This window comes from Tarenaya hassleriana, unplaced genomic scaffold (genome assembly GCF_000463585.1).
Source record: "Tarenaya hassleriana unplaced genomic scaffold, ASM46358v1 Cleome1, whole genome shotgun sequence".
Lineage (NCBI taxonomy): Eukaryota > Viridiplantae > Streptophyta > Magnoliopsida > Brassicales > Cleomaceae > Tarenaya > Tarenaya hassleriana.
The window spans coordinates 8,046,804-8,062,884 of NW_010960187.1; the positions used below are offsets into that span (position 1 = coordinate 8,046,804).

The 16,081-nt window shown below is 33.7% G+C and overlaps 3 protein-coding genes and 1 long non-coding RNA gene across 9 annotated transcripts; 2 read left to right on the forward strand and 2 right to left on the reverse strand.

Annotated features, from left to right (window-relative positions):
- The first annotated feature begins 1,048 nt into the window (after positions 1–1,048).
- LOC104818761 (dehydrodolichyl diphosphate synthase complex subunit nus1-like) lies at positions 1,049–3,611 on the forward strand. Of its 3 annotated transcripts, none has more exons than XM_010548500.2 (9): positions 1,049–1,217; positions 1,292–1,402; positions 1,669–1,720; positions 1,991–2,261; positions 2,343–2,404; positions 2,557–2,743; positions 2,817–2,913; positions 3,056–3,138; positions 3,356–3,611. In XM_010548500.2, the coding sequence occupies exons 3-9, from the start codon at positions 1,673–1,675 to the stop codon at positions 3,361–3,363; spliced, it is 756 nt and encodes a 251-aa protein (XP_010546802.1). In that variant the 5' UTR covers positions 1,049–1,217; positions 1,292–1,402; positions 1,669–1,672; the 3' UTR covers positions 3,364–3,611. The 3 variants fall into 3 exon arrangements, with proteins under 3 accessions (XP_010546802.1, XP_010546792.1, XP_010546784.1); XM_010548490.2 differs by having other exon boundaries at positions 1,049–1,198; XM_010548482.2 differs by having other exon boundaries at positions 1,049–1,402.
- A 52-nt stretch (positions 3,612–3,663) lies between these two features.
- Positions 3,664–6,124, reverse strand: LOC104818778 (ATP-dependent Clp protease proteolytic subunit 6, chloroplastic-like). Of its 2 annotated transcripts, none has more exons than XM_010548520.2 (9): positions 5,935–6,124; positions 5,791–5,849; positions 5,471–5,540; positions 4,910–5,105; positions 4,747–4,812; positions 4,474–4,614; positions 4,349–4,402; positions 4,133–4,225; positions 3,664–3,920 (listed from the first exon to the last, which is right to left on the reverse strand). In XM_010548520.2, exons 1-9 carry the CDS (start codon positions 6,021–6,023, stop codon positions 3,873–3,875), a joined length of 816 nt encoding a protein of 271 aa, XP_010546822.1. In that variant the 5' UTR covers positions 6,024–6,124; the 3' UTR covers positions 3,664–3,872. The 2 variants fall into 2 exon arrangements, with proteins under 2 accessions (XP_010546822.1, XP_010546814.1); XM_010548512.2 differs by having other exon boundaries at positions 5,791–5,852; positions 5,935–6,123.
- A 235-nt stretch (positions 6,125–6,359) lies between these two features.
- Positions 6,360–8,128, reverse strand: LOC104818791 (autophagy-related protein 8C). 3 transcript variants are annotated; one of them, XM_010548549.1, is made up of 6 exons: positions 8,047–8,128; positions 7,767–7,822; positions 7,223–7,278; positions 7,097–7,149; positions 6,666–6,784; positions 6,360–6,568 (listed from the first exon to the last, which is right to left on the reverse strand). In XM_010548549.1, the coding sequence occupies exons 2-6, from the start codon at positions 7,801–7,803 to the stop codon at positions 6,480–6,482; spliced, it is 354 nt and encodes a 117-aa protein (XP_010546851.1). In that variant the 5' UTR covers positions 7,804–7,822; positions 8,047–8,128; the 3' UTR covers positions 6,360–6,479. The 3 variants fall into 3 exon arrangements, with proteins under 3 accessions (XP_010546851.1, XP_010546843.1, XP_010546835.1); XM_010548541.1 differs by having other exon boundaries at positions 8,036–8,128; XM_010548533.1 differs by having other exon boundaries at positions 7,945–8,128.
- Positions 8,129–10,250: 2,122 nt separating this feature from the next.
- Positions 10,251–15,643, forward strand: LOC104818810. Its single transcript, XR_772724.1, has 2 exons — positions 10,251–10,376; positions 15,231–15,643. It is a non-coding gene; the product is annotated as an uncharacterized LOC104818810 (long non-coding RNA).
- Positions 15,644–16,081: the final 438 nt, after the last annotated feature.

Below are 16,081 nucleotides of genomic sequence, written 5' to 3' on the forward strand. Positions count from 1 at the left end.
CTAATTAAAGGTTAAATAATTTTATATATTTAAAATTAAATTATTTAATTTTTGCGGCGGCTCAATATTGTCCGGAATTAAACGGTGGTTCAAAGGCAATTTCAAATTGCAGAGTTGGTCCCATCCACTAAGACTTTGGTATCACCACCAAATCTACATGTTCTTCTTCTAACAAGTTTGGCAAAATTTTGGAGAACCATTTCAAAATATTTTGAATAAGATTTGTTTTCTGTTTTAAAACTTGTTTCATTAAAATATATAGCTCTAAAACTTTATGCTAAAGTTTCATGTGTTTTATTAATAAAATTTAAAATTTTATTTAATTGATTGGATTTTGGTAATAACAGTAAAAAATAGACCTTAGGTTTTTTCCAACCTTTGATTTCTTTGGAATTTGTACACCGATGGCGTGCTTAAAATATCTGGTCCATTACACGTCCCATCATTTTTTTTTCTTTTTGAACGTCAGAAAAATAAATTTAATTTCGTGACCACATTTTCGAATATAAAAAAAAATGAGAGGAGGAAGATTTAATTATCTACACATCCTTTTTAGTCTTTTCTTTAAATGATTTTTTATTGGAATTAAATAATTGTGGTGGGTGAAGATGGCAATCTTGACTTGAAGACTTTTGAGGCTGAACAAAGGCCCAATGAATCAATAAAATAAGGTTGTGTAATTCAGTGGATATTTTAATAAAATTAAAACCATTTTGTATTTTATGTGTATTTTTATTATTATTTTTTGGTTGGCCATGCACCAAATATTTATGAAACACTCTCGCGTATTAGGGTTCTTGAGTTTTTTAGATTTTGGGATTGAAAGTCGGTCCATATTGTTCGAATAATCGTAAGATGTCCCAAATGTTCGGATATTTGCTGCTCAGTCAGAGGGCCGAAATACCATTTTACAATTTCGAATAATTAAAATTTTGATCTTAAAAAGATTTTCTATATGTTATTTAAATGATTCATCAGTTACAAAAAAACTCTGAAATAAGAATATCGCTTGAACACAAATTGCAATGCAACATCATAAACATTAAAAAAAAAAATCAATCAATTAGGATTTGTACATTCGTGCTATGGTTCAGTGGAATGCATGAAAGTCTTCTCCGACCAAACTAAAGTCCCTCTTCTGTGATCTCTCTCTCTCTCTCTCTCTCTCTCACGGAGAAGGAGAGATTCTCGGAGTGCGGTGCGTGGCTTCTTCGCCGGTGGAACTAAAAACCCTAGAATCAGTCTTATTTTCTCATTCCGCCGCCGATTTTTTTTTTTATCTTTGATTCAGGTTCGGGTATTGTGGACAGAATTTAAGAAAAAGTTCCGATCTTTGGCGTGGATTCCTGCCTATTAGTTCGTAAATTCGTGAAATCGAATGAACAAGCCCTCTCACGGAAACGTACGGGAACCTTCTCTTTTCGTCTGTATTCTTCAAAAAACATGGACTGTTTGCTCTTCCATTTCCTCTGTTTGTTCGATGAATTTGTCAATTTCTTGTCCGTTCAACGGTTGTATTGTCCGATTTGATATCCTGCTTAAGACTCAAATTCACCCTAGTTGATGTTCATACCGTATTTCGGATCCCTTTTTTTTTTGTTAAAACCTGACTTTTCTGTACTTTTTTTTTATTGTAATTTGGGTTTTTGGGTTTCTCCCGAAATGCAGATTCATGGATTGGAATGACGGGATAGAGCTTCTCAGTTCTTGGACTGGTCATGTGAGCTTCTCTTCCCTCGTTAACTTTGTTCTTTAGTTTCCATTGAGGCTTTACTTCAAGCTTTGCCCTGTTTCCTGTCGGAATACGTGTTATTGAGAATGGAGGGTTAGTGATTGATGTCTCAGAGCCTCCTGTTGAATCCAAATGGTCTGATTATTCATAATCGTTGAAGTATACAGATTTATCATACTTACAGAGTTCCTGGATGATTGGAAAAATGGCATTAGCTTACCTTCTGGTTGATCCATTGGCTTATGTTCTTGTTCTCAGATTGGAAACCTTGGCCTCCACCTGCTATGGCGTTTCATACACATTGTGTTGAGCTTGTGGTTCATAGTCTCGGGTACAGTCGAGACACTCGAGTGCTATCTCATATCGTCGGGACTGATACAGAAGTACCGTTCCATCCATACCGAAAAACTCCGGTATCTAGCGATTGTGGTTGAAAGCGAAGAAACTCGTGAAATCTCAAAGGTTTTGGAGCTTCTGCGGTGGCTAACGGCGATCGGGGTTAGGCGAGTTTGTCTCTTTGATTCACAAGGTGGCTGATCTTAGCTCATCGAGCTAATTATTTGCCAATGCAAGTTTATTTTTACGCTCTTTTGAAAGTTTGTTTCTTTAGGTTTATTGAAGAAATCCAAGGATTTGATCTTGGGAACCATTTCGGGTTCAACCCTATTAGAGGTAAAGTAGCTATTATCGCTTTTTCATGGCAGTTTCTCGGAACGTTTCAGCCTCGTGAAAGCTAGCCATGCTTCAATTGCACCGAAAGGAAGTATCGGTGGATGATTGCTCTCAAATTCTTACCTTTTGATTTGTTTTTGTTGTGTTCATAGGAGGTTTCTGAGAAGGATTCTTTGCCTAACCGAAAGGGTATCACTTTAGAGTTCATCTCGTCATCCGACAACAAAGACGCTGTGGCTAAAGCGGCAAACATACTTCTTCAGAGATGTTTAAAATCCATCGATTCGGGAGAAAACGTATTCACAGAAACTCACTTGAGAGAAGCGTTAAAAGCCGTCGGTCCGTATCAATACTCTCAAATGGATTTATTATTACATTTTGTATACAAACTTATGTTCTAAAGTACTGACAGGTGACAGTGGACAAGAACCGGATCTGATGCTTGTTTACGGGCCTGTGAGGTGTCACCTCGGTTTTCCGGCATGGAAACTACAGTATACAGAGATTGTGTATGTATTTTGATAGCTTTTTTTCCGTGTTTACTCCATTCTTTTCGTTTGATTTTTGCTCTGTTCCGACATATTCGTTCGATTTCTATAGAGCTTAATCTTACCAGAATCCTCTGTTTTTGGTTGTGCTGTTTGTTTATAGGCATATGGGACCTTTGAAGTCTATGAAATATGGTTCTCTTGTGAAAGAGATCCACAAGTTCACGAGGGTACGCCAAAACTACGGTAAATTTCTTGTCTTTCCCTTCGTATATGCTCGTATACACACCTATACATACGTTGCTCGTGCATGCGTATACCCACGTCCACAGAATCCTTGACGGCGTAAAGCCCTAGATTCTGCTGATATACATGGTGATGGCTATAAAAGTTCTGATAGAAGACACTGCACCATTAGTTCTGTCCTTGATATTTCAAAGTTGTTTTCTTTCTGTTCTGACAGGCGCTTGAACGGCAATCAATGTCTTGGATCGTGCTGGTTATGTAGTGAATGGTTTCGGGTGCAGAGATCTGAAGAGCATTGAAGATATTTCACATGGAGAAGCCGCCATTGTTGTTGGAGCAGAGCTCCTGATAGAGAGGATCCACCATTCTTTCTTGTTACATTAGTTTAGGGTTGCACTACCAAGACATTGTATACATTGGTCAATATGGATGGTAATTAACCGGATTAAACCGATTCGGTTTTGTTCAGGTTATTCCAGTTTTGAATGCAAATTTGTTATGCAGAGCAAAAAGTAAACCACAACCAAAATACTATCTGAATTCATTAAACCAAACCAAGATACTTGAATACATGGTTTTATCAAGAAAACTGAACCGAATCGGCTCCGGTAAAGATTCCCCGGTTTATGCACAAATGTAATAGATACATGAACTTCTCAAGGAATTTGTGTTTTCATGACAACAGTTTTGGACAGGAACATGAACTGTCTTTGTGCATCAGCATTCACTCTGTTTCAGTACTCTGTTTCCAGAACGCCATCAAGAAGCCCGAATTCCAGCGCCTGTCAGAAGAAAAGGAATCGGTAAATAATCGATCTCGAGGAACAAATATGTATTGGCATGTATTGTAATAATAGCAACTATGGCAACCAGAAAGATTCACCAACGACTCAATGCAATGCAACCAAAGCTCATCAGAAGTAAAGATCAAGTCTTAACATGTTCTTGGTGATTGTTAAAACCGGTTTAGGTATATGAATTAGCTGTTAATTACCTCTGACACGGATAAGAAACGATCTCGTTCTGTGTACTGTTGCACTTTCTCTAGAGGCTGGCCAGTGAAAGCTGCATACATGCTGTCTATTTTCTGCAACATGATAACGAAAAGGATCATAGCTCGGTTGTAGGCTAAAAGCAAGATTTTGGGTATGCTTGAAAGATAGACAAAAAACTGGAAAAACAGAGCATGTACAAAGAGATAGATACTCACATGCCGAGCTTCCATGGCTTCATTCACTTGACGCCTCACGTCCTCCACATGGCCCTAAAACACGACGCAGAATCAAATTACTAGATAGATCTAAATGTTAACCTTTTGATGAAATCAATACTTACACCACATCCAGTTTGAGGTTGATGAATCATGATACGAGTGTTTGGCATAGCGTAGCGCATTCCCTTTTCACCGCCGGCTAGAAGAAGTGCTCCTTGGCTTGCAACTACTCCAAAAGCCACAGTTCCAACTTTAGGCTTTATCTGAGAGAGAGCATAATTAAGTAATCAGCAAAAAACCTGTAGATACTGACACAGTGACCGAACTGAAGCCATCAGCATGTTACAGAAGCTGCAAGAACTGGGGAAAAAACATAATATGTTACAGAAGCTTACCCATGACATAGTGTCATAGATTGCTAAGATCGAGTAGGTGCTACCACCGGGGCAATTCAAGTACATCTGGGGGAAAGTAGATGATCTCTCTCAGCAAAATTCACCAACACAGATCATGTTCTTGTTTATTAACAAGATAGAAGGGTAAGAGCTTTTGGCTAACCAGAATGTCAGAAGTCTCATCTATTGCAGCCAGGGTTACTAGCTGTGATATGACTCGTTGAGCAACTTGTGCGTTAACCGGCTGCCCGATGAAAATTATGCGGTTACGAAACAACACAGAGGAAAGGTCCAAAGGTCCTCCAGGTGTCATCACGAATGGCATAATTGGCGGATTCTTTGATTCCCCCTCTTCACATCTAAGAATATCAAATGGAATCGAACCGGTTTATAGATTGAAAGGGCAACAAAGATATGGTTGTGCTGCACCAATCGTGCGATGATAACCATGAATACGAGGAAAAGCAACATACTTTGAAAGGTTTATGCAATGTAATCGATACCAATATTAAAAATAGTCGACAGAGAAATCCTATCTTAGCTCAGTGAACACCGGAGAAAGTAAGAACCAAATACCAGTAAGACTGAAAACAATGAACATAAACACTAACGAGTCATAAAATTTCTTCAAAAAAGAAAAAGAAAAAGCAGTGAGGTACCACAAACCAATGGTGAGATTGGAGAAAATGGTGAATATAACAAGAGGATGAGAGGAAAAATAGACCTTTGATCAAGACCAATAGAATCCTTGTGATTGTTCTTCAAAGGGAATCCAAAAGCTTTACTTGGGAGCCCTGGAAGAGTCAAACACAACCCGCAATTAACCGCTATCTAAACTCAGACAATAACAACCATTGAGCAAAGGAGTGTGCAAGGCTACACGCAAACAAAATTACTCCTTTTAAGCAACGGGAAATTCAGTAGAAACCCTTTATCTATTCACAATCGATTGTCGGATTCAGACATCTGAGAACTACAACCAGCAAGTCGGTTCCAGTATAAAGAAGGCCTAAACCCAAACAGAGAGTAAAGGCTGAAAGTTACCAGCTTTTAGAGAATCCCCATATGGAGTCGGCAATGCGGAAATCACAAGTCTTGAAGAACTTCTACACAAAATCAAACAGAGAGAAGAGATTTTTCGAGTCACCCAACAAAATACGGGATGTAATCAATATGACAGGAAGGTACCTGTGCGAAAGAGATGAAATGGGTTTAGGGCTCCTAATCCCAGAAGAGATGGAAAGACCGAGAGGAGATGAAATGGCCGCACCCGCCATCGACGCGCAAGTATTGAGGTCTATGTAACACGCGAAGAAAGACCAAAAGGGAAGGGACTTTGGTCGTAGATAGAAAAAGGACGACGGCACTCAAGGGCGTGTTTGGTTACGGACGGAAACGGAACCCAATAGGGTGTTTGTCGAAGACAACGCCAAGTGACTCTGCTTGGTTTAGCGGGTTCGGTTGTTAAAAAATTAGAACCCATCGGTGTACAGTGGAGCTCATTGTTTCCATGGTCTTAGATTGATTTCTAAAATTTGAAGTCGATTCTAATAATCAATTAAATGACTTAATTTGAAATGTTGCTTTCACTGGTGTCAAACGGATCAAGAATCTTGTGCAGGGGAAGAGGAAGGATTCAACTACACAACATTTACATAATTTACATAATTCGAAGTTAAATAAGTATATATGTACATGTGGAGCCATGAAACAGATTACACAGAAAAACAAGCCTAACCAAAGGTGTTCTCCCCACTGTAAGTCATGTAGAGAAACCCGTCTCTGTCTTTGTTCTCTTCATAGATTGAAGACATCAATGCAGCTGCAAGAACATAACCACCAAGGAACAGAGATGACAATGGCACACGAGCCATAGCAAGAGAATGAAAACAGTCGGCGTTAGGGAAGAGTTACATTACCAGTTGGTGGTAACGTGTTGTTGACAAAGACAAAGATGGCCTTTTCGGCGCCAAGCTTGATCCTTTTACGGACAACATACACAAACTGCCCCACGGTTAGATCAGCCGGTACAAGGTATCTGTATGTACAAAGATTCAAACGTCACAAGTCAACCGAGAGGGCAAGAAAATCCTCACAATCTTATCCAGTTCTCCTGTTTAGAATGCCTCGTTTTAGTGGCACGCAAGTGCAGGTAAACGAAAAGATCAATCCCAAAGCTCTACAATCAATGTAGTTCTACTTGTAAATATAGATGGGTCCGGGGTCATAAAAAACGGTGCAAAAAGCTCGTTGTTTCGTATTAAGGTTGCCTCTTGTTAGCAGCCATGAGTCTAATAGAAATGTGAAAGAAGGAAAAAAAAAAGAAAGATGGAGAATGCTATTTACAGACTTTTTCTTGTCAATGCCGGGGACATCACTTCTGTCAGCCTTCTCAACGATCACCTGTGATTCACAATCTCCATTACAAGAGGAAATCAACATCGAATAATCGCATTCAAGATCCAGCAACTCTTACTGGAATTCTGTCTGGATACTTCTCCCGAATGCGAGAAGCTTCAGCTTGTCTCCTCTCTGGCAAAACAAAACCCCCAAGAAGACACAAAGAATGAGAAACTATTTGCAGGAATGAGAGAATTGAACATGCAATGCAACTGTTCGAACAGGAGATTCACAGAAATAAATAACAGTATCAAAGTCACAAACCCAGAAAGAAACACTTGTACTTGATATAGATCAAACTCATCATCATCATCATCAATATATTAGTCTAATGGCTATATAACCAAATCGACATCATGCCCTTTTGGACAATAGAAGTTTCACGTACGATTACTCCAAAAAATACATGGTTTTGGATAATCAGTTAAAAACACCAGGAAATATTATGTAATCCGATCATCTCTTATACATGATAATCCACCATGATATTACACATGATACGGCCTGAATAATTTTACAGAGAGAAACAAAGATTTCACAAACTAGGAACACATCTAAGGATTAATTCAGAAACATATGGAAACAATTAAAAGGAATCCAGATGAAAACGAAGAACTTACCAAGCGGGTGTTCCAACTTGAACGAGCTACTAGCCATGTCGATTCAAACTGAATTGCTGCGAAATTGGGAACAAACCCAGAAATCAACAAACAAAATGAACCATCCAGAAACGAAACCAAATCCAGTGATCACGAAATCAGAAAGAACGTATCAAAGATTATGACTTATTTTCTTCACCAGTGTAAGAATCGATTTTGATGTACGGGTTGATCGCGAGTATCCAACCGGAGAATCAAAGAGACAAAAACAATCGAAAAGAATGCGATACCGAAATTTTACGTTACGACAAATTCGGAAACTCAGTTAGGGTTTCTTCCGCTTTCTCCAGATTCCAATCTCCAGCACGGTACTGGAATTTTGGATTTTTTTTTTCTATTCCAAAAACTATCAATTTAAAGCGCTCTCACGGCCCACTCCCAGTCCATCGGTTTGGATAACCGGATTATCATACCGGGTTTTGGTTTAGAAGAACAACGGTTCAGTTTTCATATCATCAGTTATATAAGCCGTTGTTAGGGATGTCAAATGAGCCGGCTCGGACCAGCTCGAACCAGCTCGTTTCGAGCCAGCTCATTTTCAGCCCAACTCGTTAAGCCCATTTTTATTTGGGTCAAAAAATTTCTGGCTCAGCCTAAATCGCTTAGCTCGCGAGCCGGCTCCCGAGCCGACTCATATTTTTCTAAATACCTAAAAAAAATCATATCAAATTATATAAAATCATATCCAAATGATATATCAATATAAAAAGAACATACAAATACATCTAAATCATACTTATATTCACAATCACAATCCATATACAAAAAAACATTTTCAAATAGATAAAATCATAATCCATCCATGTACAAAAAACCATTTTCAGATCATAATTCATCCATATACAATTAGATCTGAATCAATGTACAAAAAACCATCTTCAGATCCGAATCTATACATAAAAAATTATTTCCAAATCAAAATATCATACCAACAATATCAACACTTTCAAGTTTCAACATAAAATTTATTTTTTACTCCAGCTCCCGAGCCAGCTCGCGAGCCAGCCGAGCTAGCTCGTTTGGGCTCGGCTCATGGCGAGCTGGCTCACTCAGTCCATTTTTATTTGGGTTCAGATATTCTTGGCTCGACTTGATAAAAAAGGAGTCAACCTCGAGTCGGCTCACGAACTCGGCTCGTTTTGACATCCCTAGTCGTTGTTCATGGGTCATAGTTTAAGAAAACCGTCCAATAATAATACTATGTAAACCGGAATAATTAATATGGGAAAATTTTGGGTAAGTTTAATGTAGAATCCAAAAGCCATGATCGGTACTCCTAATGTTTCGTATGTTGGATTTCGATTTCTTCTAAGCTATACACACATATATATATATATATATATATGAATGAAAAAAATCAAAGGAAAATATAATATATATTTTTAAGATATAATATAGTTGAAATATAAAAAATATAAATGAATTTGAGAAAGAATATAATATTGTGACATCATAAGCCATATTATTAATTACGAGATTCAAATATTTCTGGGAGGCGTAACACATCCCACACCAACATGCCTCTGTCGCTCTGACTGGCCTCATTAAATACCAATTGAAAGCTCACGGATGGGTTGTTCTGTAAATAGAACAACAACACACAGACATATGCTTACTTACACTCATACATATGTGCTGCATATATATATATATATACCAGTATATTTTTTTATTGATTAAAATATGAGTTTGAAATTGAAAATACACTAAAAAAAAGATATAGGTGTATAACAAAATTTGTAGTCTATTATTGATTTTGTTCATTTTAAAATGATATAGTTTATACTGATAACATTAGTTTTCTATAAATATTTTTTTTGGTTTTATTTCAGATATAATTAATTTAACTTAAAACTAATATCTAATTGATTTGATTAGTTTTGATTCTATATACCAAAACCAAAATATATATCTCTAATAATATATATATACATAGAAGATATTTCGTAGAAAACATAAAAAAAATTGACAATATTTAACATTTGGTTTTTCGACCAAAAAAAAGATCCCTTGGTCAAATAAAGTTGTAGAAATTTTTAAACGCGTATCGTCTACTTGTTTGATGAAAATGAATGAAATTTTGCCTGTAAATAAATATTTATGAAAATAAGGTAAAATATATATAGGTGTCTTCATAATCATATACGATCATAATTTCTTTTTTTTTTATTTTGCCTGCCCAAAAGAATGAGTTCACTCGACGTGTTATGGCAGGTCCATTTAATACTTTCGATGTTTTTTGTAAATAGCAGATGCGATATATTTTCAATTTTAAATTTGATTAAATGAAAAGGAAAAAAAAACATAAAATTTAATACACCAACCTCCTTTATGTTGTGGGGTTGTTGGCCTAATTCAATGCCCCTCCCAATCTCTTCCATTTCTCCTCACCTCTTCGCATTTATAACCTTCTTCACTTTGCAAGCATTCAAAACAAAACATAACCCATATTCTCTCTCTCTCTCTCTCTCTCTCTCTCTCTCTCTTAGGGTTTTATAGTGTGATTTTCCATGTTGGATAATGACGAGTAATCGCTACTTGAAACCCCGGCCGGAGATCTCTCGTATTAATGTAAGTATTCGGTTCGTTTTGGGGCGTTTCATTCGTTGATTTGCATAAAGAAGTGTTAGGCTCTCTACTTGTTATATAACTTCTCGTAATGTTGTGGAATAAAATTGAATCGGTTAATAAAAAAAATACGAGATATTGGTGCGGTTCAATCAGATAATTTGTACTCTCGGACACAAGAGTTCGATTGTTGGATTGAGCCGTGCCAATATCACGTTTTGATACCATAATCCATCAAACCACTGATTTTTCAATAAATTGTTGTCTATTTCCCCCTATTAAACTGTTCTTTTTTTTAATAAAAAAACAGAAGTCAGTCGAACTAAAATACAATGCGAGATTTGTAACGGAAAATTGTTTTTATAATCGAGGTCTGATGTTTATAAAACATAAAAAAATGATATATAATATTTTAATTTCTACATAATTTTTGGAATTTAGTAGATGAATCATGTATTTAGTTTTTCTTTATGAATTGTGAATGAGGGCCCAAAGGCGTTTTGTACCTAAAAAAGATGGTTACATTATGATTTATATTTGAACTATAAAAAAAAATAATTCGTTCATTAGGTTTTTGTGAATGTGGTAGATACCAATGTAGAAATGAACTATTAGTTTTTTCTCCAGTTAGATTATGTATTATTTTTTTACAGATTTATTTTCAATTCCCGTAAATAGAAAATGCAAACCAAATAAACTTACAAACAATAACCTTTTGTCCACTTATAATATTAACTACGAATGGATTCCCCGTTTTCACTTGTTTTTTTTTTTGGGCCAAATTTTAATTATATTAGGAAAAAAAATTACATCTGTATTAGTGCCATTGAGACTGATTAAAAAAAATATGAAAATAGCCAATAAAATACTATTGTTCTACTACGAAATTAAGTCACATTTCATATTAGAAAGATGATTAGTATTTTCTAATATCATTATTACATTTAATTCAACCTTGGAAAAAAAAAACATTGATGCAAAAGAAGAGAGAGATCAGAAAAGCAAGTGGAATTAGATGAAACGGGCAAAAGAAAATTAAAGGATTGAATTTAGATCGATGTAGTTTTTGGTGGATGATGATTTTTGGTGGAATTAGATGAAACGCACCAAATCAAATGTTGCTTAATACCGAATCCATCAAACCAGTTTTCGGCTAACCTCGAACCAAGTTTTTGCAAACCGATTTTCAATTCCTCGTACGTGATAGTACCGCTCTTTTATTGATTGGAATCTACGTGTTTCAAACATTTTACTGGGGCCATTTCTTTCCTCTTCCTTGAGATTTTCCCCAAGAACCTGTAATCAAACCAAACAATGCCGACTGAACCAGACGTTACTACCCGGTTCAATCAAATCAAATGCTAAACCGAATGTTTTCTTACATATATGCTTACTTTCAATGCAAGTTTCTTGAGAGCTCGGAGTTGCTTCGTTCACGGCAAAACTGCACTATCCATAGGCCGGGTTTTTAGCGGCATCTTATATATATATATATATATCGTCTATGAAACAATATAGAACATAACGTTAGATACATAAGTAAAGGTACGTTCCTGGATCAATCTGGTGAGAGATTCCTCTTCAAGATGGATTTGCAAGTGAAACGCTTGCTAGCCGAAATCTCGGTACAAAGATACGACGATAATACCTAATTGGCCACCACTCAATTCCCTACGAAACATGTAAGAGAAGGTGATTCTGATGTTTGGGTCCTGAGATTGTTTCTTGTGGATCAGAGAAGAAACAATCTGAATGTTATGTCTTCGGAGATGTTTTGTCTTTGACGATGATGGATGGTGATGATGCTCTTTTCTTTTTTAAACTTGTCGCACATTTATGAATTATGATATAATATATAGGGAGATTCACATATTAAATATTAAATATTGAACTTTAACCAAATTTCTAAATTACGTATTCAACTATCTCACTTCCAAATTAAATACTCAACTATATTTAAACTCACAAATAAAAACTAAACTTTTCAATTTTTAACATATATCTAAGGGATAATCCCAAAACAAACCCTACACTTTTTTTTTTTCGTCGCAATTTAAACCATATACTTTTTTTATCCAAAACAACCCTATACTTTTCAAAATTTTAAAAATTATACATATTCATATATACATATTAATTAATAATTATTATAAGCACAAAATTAATTACACATTTATTTTCCACAAAATTAATTACACATTTATTTATATATTTATATGTATATATATGTTTTATATATATGTGTGATATATGTATTTTTTTCCTAAAAATCATTATATATATAAGAAACTAAGAAACTATTTTTCAAGAACATATTTTTTTGGGCAATTGAACTCATACAAAACAATATACAAATAATAAATATTTTCTTATATATATTGATTTTTAGGAAAAAATACATATATCATACATATATATAAAACATATATATATACATATAAATATATAAAATAAATGTGTAATTAATTTTGTGCTTATAATAATTAATATGTGTATATGAAATGTGTATAATTTTTAAAATTTTGAAAAGTATAAGGTTTTTTTGGATAAAAAAAAGTATAGGGTTTAAAATACGACGAAAAAAAAATACAGAGTTTTTTTTTATTATCCCTTAGATATATATTAAAATTTAAAAAGTTTAGTTTTTATTTGTCAGTTTAAATATAGTTAAATATTTAATTTGGAAGTGAGATAATTGAGTATTTAATTTGGAAATTTGGTTAAAGTTCAATATTTAATATGTGAATCTCCCTAATATAGATATAATATCTCATCTGTGATGTATTTTTCTTTGAGAGTTGAAAGATGAATTCAACATAATGCATTTTTTGTTTGATATATTAAATAATTGTTTTTGTGCACAATTTATAGTGTTGTATCTGATAAGATCTAGATATTTAATACGAAAAAATCATATTTTTTAGATTTATAATTTATTTACTAAATTCTAAATGTGAAGGAATGAATACCAGAGTATATATATATAGATAGATAGATATATATAATTAAGTATTATCACATATTTTCAGAAATATTCTTATTGATATAATAAAAATAAAGGTTGCGATTTAGTAACCCATAAAACATAATGGGCATACGAAATAGATAAGTATAAGTGATATATAATAAATGAATGGGCTATCTTAATAAACGCAACAAAATAATGGGCTCCTGCAGCCATTTAATAAAATTTATAATATATCTTATCTTATTAAAAATTATAAATTAGTGTACTTACAATAAAAAAATCCTAGATTTAAAGTAATTATAGAAATATTAAGTAATTACCACATATTTTCAGGCAATACTCTTCTCGCTATAATAAATTAAAGGTTGCGATTTAGGTTACCATAAAACATAATGGGCATACGAAATAAATAAATATAAGGAATATATAATAAATGAATGGACTGTCTTAATAAATGCAACAAAGTAATGGGCTCCTGCAGCCATGTAATAAAATTACTAAATTTTATTTCGTTCCAACAAAAAAATAGTAATCCTAGATTTTTATTAAGTGAATGGAAATAATATCCTCAGTTTTGTATTATTAAACTCTAAATATTAAAATAGAAATTATATCAATATTAAGAATAAAATTCATTACGTCAAAAAATTTGTTAGATAAAATAATTATATATTTAGTTGATTATTCATTTTCATAATTATGATATATAATATTTCATTAATTTTTTTGAAAGAAGGCATTATCTCTTAAAAGTCATATATATATATATAATTGTCTGTACTTCTTCTAATCAAATTTGAAATACTATTTTATAGAAACAGTAAATTGTTAGGAGTTCTTTCTTTAGAGTATATAATAACAATGGAATATATGCTAAAAATTGTGTTGAAACTTTGGGTGACAATATATCTTTCTTGAAGACCATTGGCTACTTATTGCGGATATGTTCCTAATTTCCAAATTGGAGGGCCATCGAGGAGTATGCGTGAGTTTGGAATAATCTTTTTTGAGTAAACATTAATTTATAGATGCAAAATATAAACGATTTTTATTTTTTTTAGTCATCAAGGATGAACATTTTTAAATATTACAGTTTATTTTTTTACTTTATTGGAATTACATGGCAATTGAGTATGAATTTGAATTATAATGATTCTAATTTTGATTTTAAATTAACATACAAATCATGTTAATTTTAAACTACATTCATGAAATAATACCAAGAATATAATTTCCGGGGGGGGGGGGGGGGGAAGAAAGAGATACAAACTTAAAATTTCAGCTAGCCAAAAAATATATTTTTTTTTAAAAAAAAAGAGAGAAATACGTTCTATCAACACTTCGTCAATAAAGCAAAGAACTTAAAAAAGCATGGAATCATTAGCCTTTTGATTTCTTCGCCATCACCATTGAAGTGGTTGGTCCACATTACGTCAAATACATAACACATATATATACCTTTACGTGACACACACACACACACATGTATATGTATTGCATATAATCACTATGAGTAACATGCATGTAGACATAAATGCCCAATTAGCATTGAGAAACCACATGTATACCACTGGCCAAATTTTCATAAACATTCGCGTATAATAGATTCAAGATTTCATATTCATCTTTACAAGAACGAAGTGGTGTAATTTCGATCGTATAGTTTACATTACGAAATTATTATACATATTCGATAATCTGATTCAACGTAACATCACAGATTCTACCGGCATTAGCGTTAGCTTTATATATACATAGATAGATAGATAGTATCTTCCCATAATTCCTAACGCAATTTATTTTTTGTCACTTAGATATGGTAAGAGTGAATAATGTAAAAGAATTTTACGAATCTCATGATATATTTGGTTATTGTACACAAAATTTAGGGTTACAAGGAAGGAAGAATGAATGGAGGAGAGAGATCAACCCGGAGAAGATAGATAGATGGTGAAAGAGATGTGGTGAGCCCACAAACGAGACTCGGTTTCAAAGGTCTTTTCTTGAAAAAGGAAATGGCATCAACACTTAGATAAATTTCCCCATTGACACAACACAATTAACCCTCCTCAACTTGTGTCACTCTCTTCTCCCCCACCATATGACCCCACCCTCCATAACCACACACACATATATATACACACATTCATATATATATATATATATACGTGTATGTATTATGTATATATGTATGTATGTATGTATATGTGTATATATATATCCATATATATGCCATTGAGTCATCTTTGAGTAAAATATCCACATGTTGAGTTTTGTGTGGGAAAGTTAAAAGTTTTTATCATGAATCCATTGGACAAAGGGATCTTTTGGCAATTTATATAATAAAAATTCAAGATTCTTGTTAGCCAACAAGAAAAAGGAAATCAAAATATTTTTATTTCAAGTGGATATGTATGTTGTGGGATTTTTTTTTAAGTTATTAAGAAGGGATTTCTAAAATGAAATTGTTTGCATAAAGATTACTTTCAACTATAATATGTACCAAAAAAAATGATTTTGGATTGTGAGGTAAATTTATCAAACGTGGTATAGAATGAATTCTGCACTAAAGAAAAGTGATAGCATGTTCTGCATGCAAAATAAATAACATCTTTGAAATATATATATATATATATATATATATATATATATATAAACGGCATGTAAAACAATGGTGAGATGTTTCTATGTATATATTCTAATTCAATTCAAAGATATATGCCAAATATGTTAGAGCGTC

What these genes read in the sequence shown, in the direction of transcription:
- LOC104818778 (XM_010548512.2), bottom strand. Translation starts at nt 6,023, where the DNA reads ATGGCGGGTGCGGCCATTTCATCTCCTCTCGGTCTTTCCATCTCTTCT. An exon ending in ATTTCATCTCTTTCGCACAG is followed by an intron (nt 5,853 to 5,934) that starts GTACCTTCCTGT and finishes GATTTTGTGTAG; the next exon opens with AAGTTCTTCAAGACTTGTGA. An exon ending in TGGGGATTCTCTAAAAGCTG is followed by an intron (nt 5,541 to 5,790) that starts GTAACTTTCAGC and finishes TGACTCTTCCAG; the next exon opens with GGCTCCCAAGTAAAGCTTTT.
- LOC104818761 (XM_010548482.2), top strand. Translation starts at nt 1,673, where the DNA reads ATGGATTGGAATGACGGGATAGAGCTTCTCAGTTCTTGGACTGGTCAT. An exon ending in TTGTCTCTTTGATTCACAAG is followed by an intron (nt 2,262 to 2,342) that starts GTGGCTGATCTT and finishes TTGTTTCTTTAG; the next exon opens with GTTTATTGAAGAAATCCAAG. An exon ending in CTACAGTATACAGAGATTGT is followed by an intron (nt 2,914 to 3,055) that starts GTATGTATTTTG and finishes GTTTGTTTATAG; the next exon opens with GCATATGGGACCTTTGAAGT.
- LOC104818791 (XM_010548549.1), bottom strand. Translation starts at nt 7,803, where the DNA reads ATGGCTAGTAGCTCGTTCAAGTTGGAACACCCGCTTG. An exon ending in AGTATCCAGACAGAATTCCA is followed by an intron (nt 7,150 to 7,222) that starts GTAAGAGTTGCT and finishes TGTGAATCACAG; the next exon opens with GTGATCGTTGAGAAGGCTGA. An exon ending in CCCGGCATTGACAAGAAAAA is followed by an intron (nt 6,785 to 7,096) that starts GTCTGTAAATAG and finishes TTGTACATACAG; the next exon opens with ATACCTTGTACCGGCTGATC.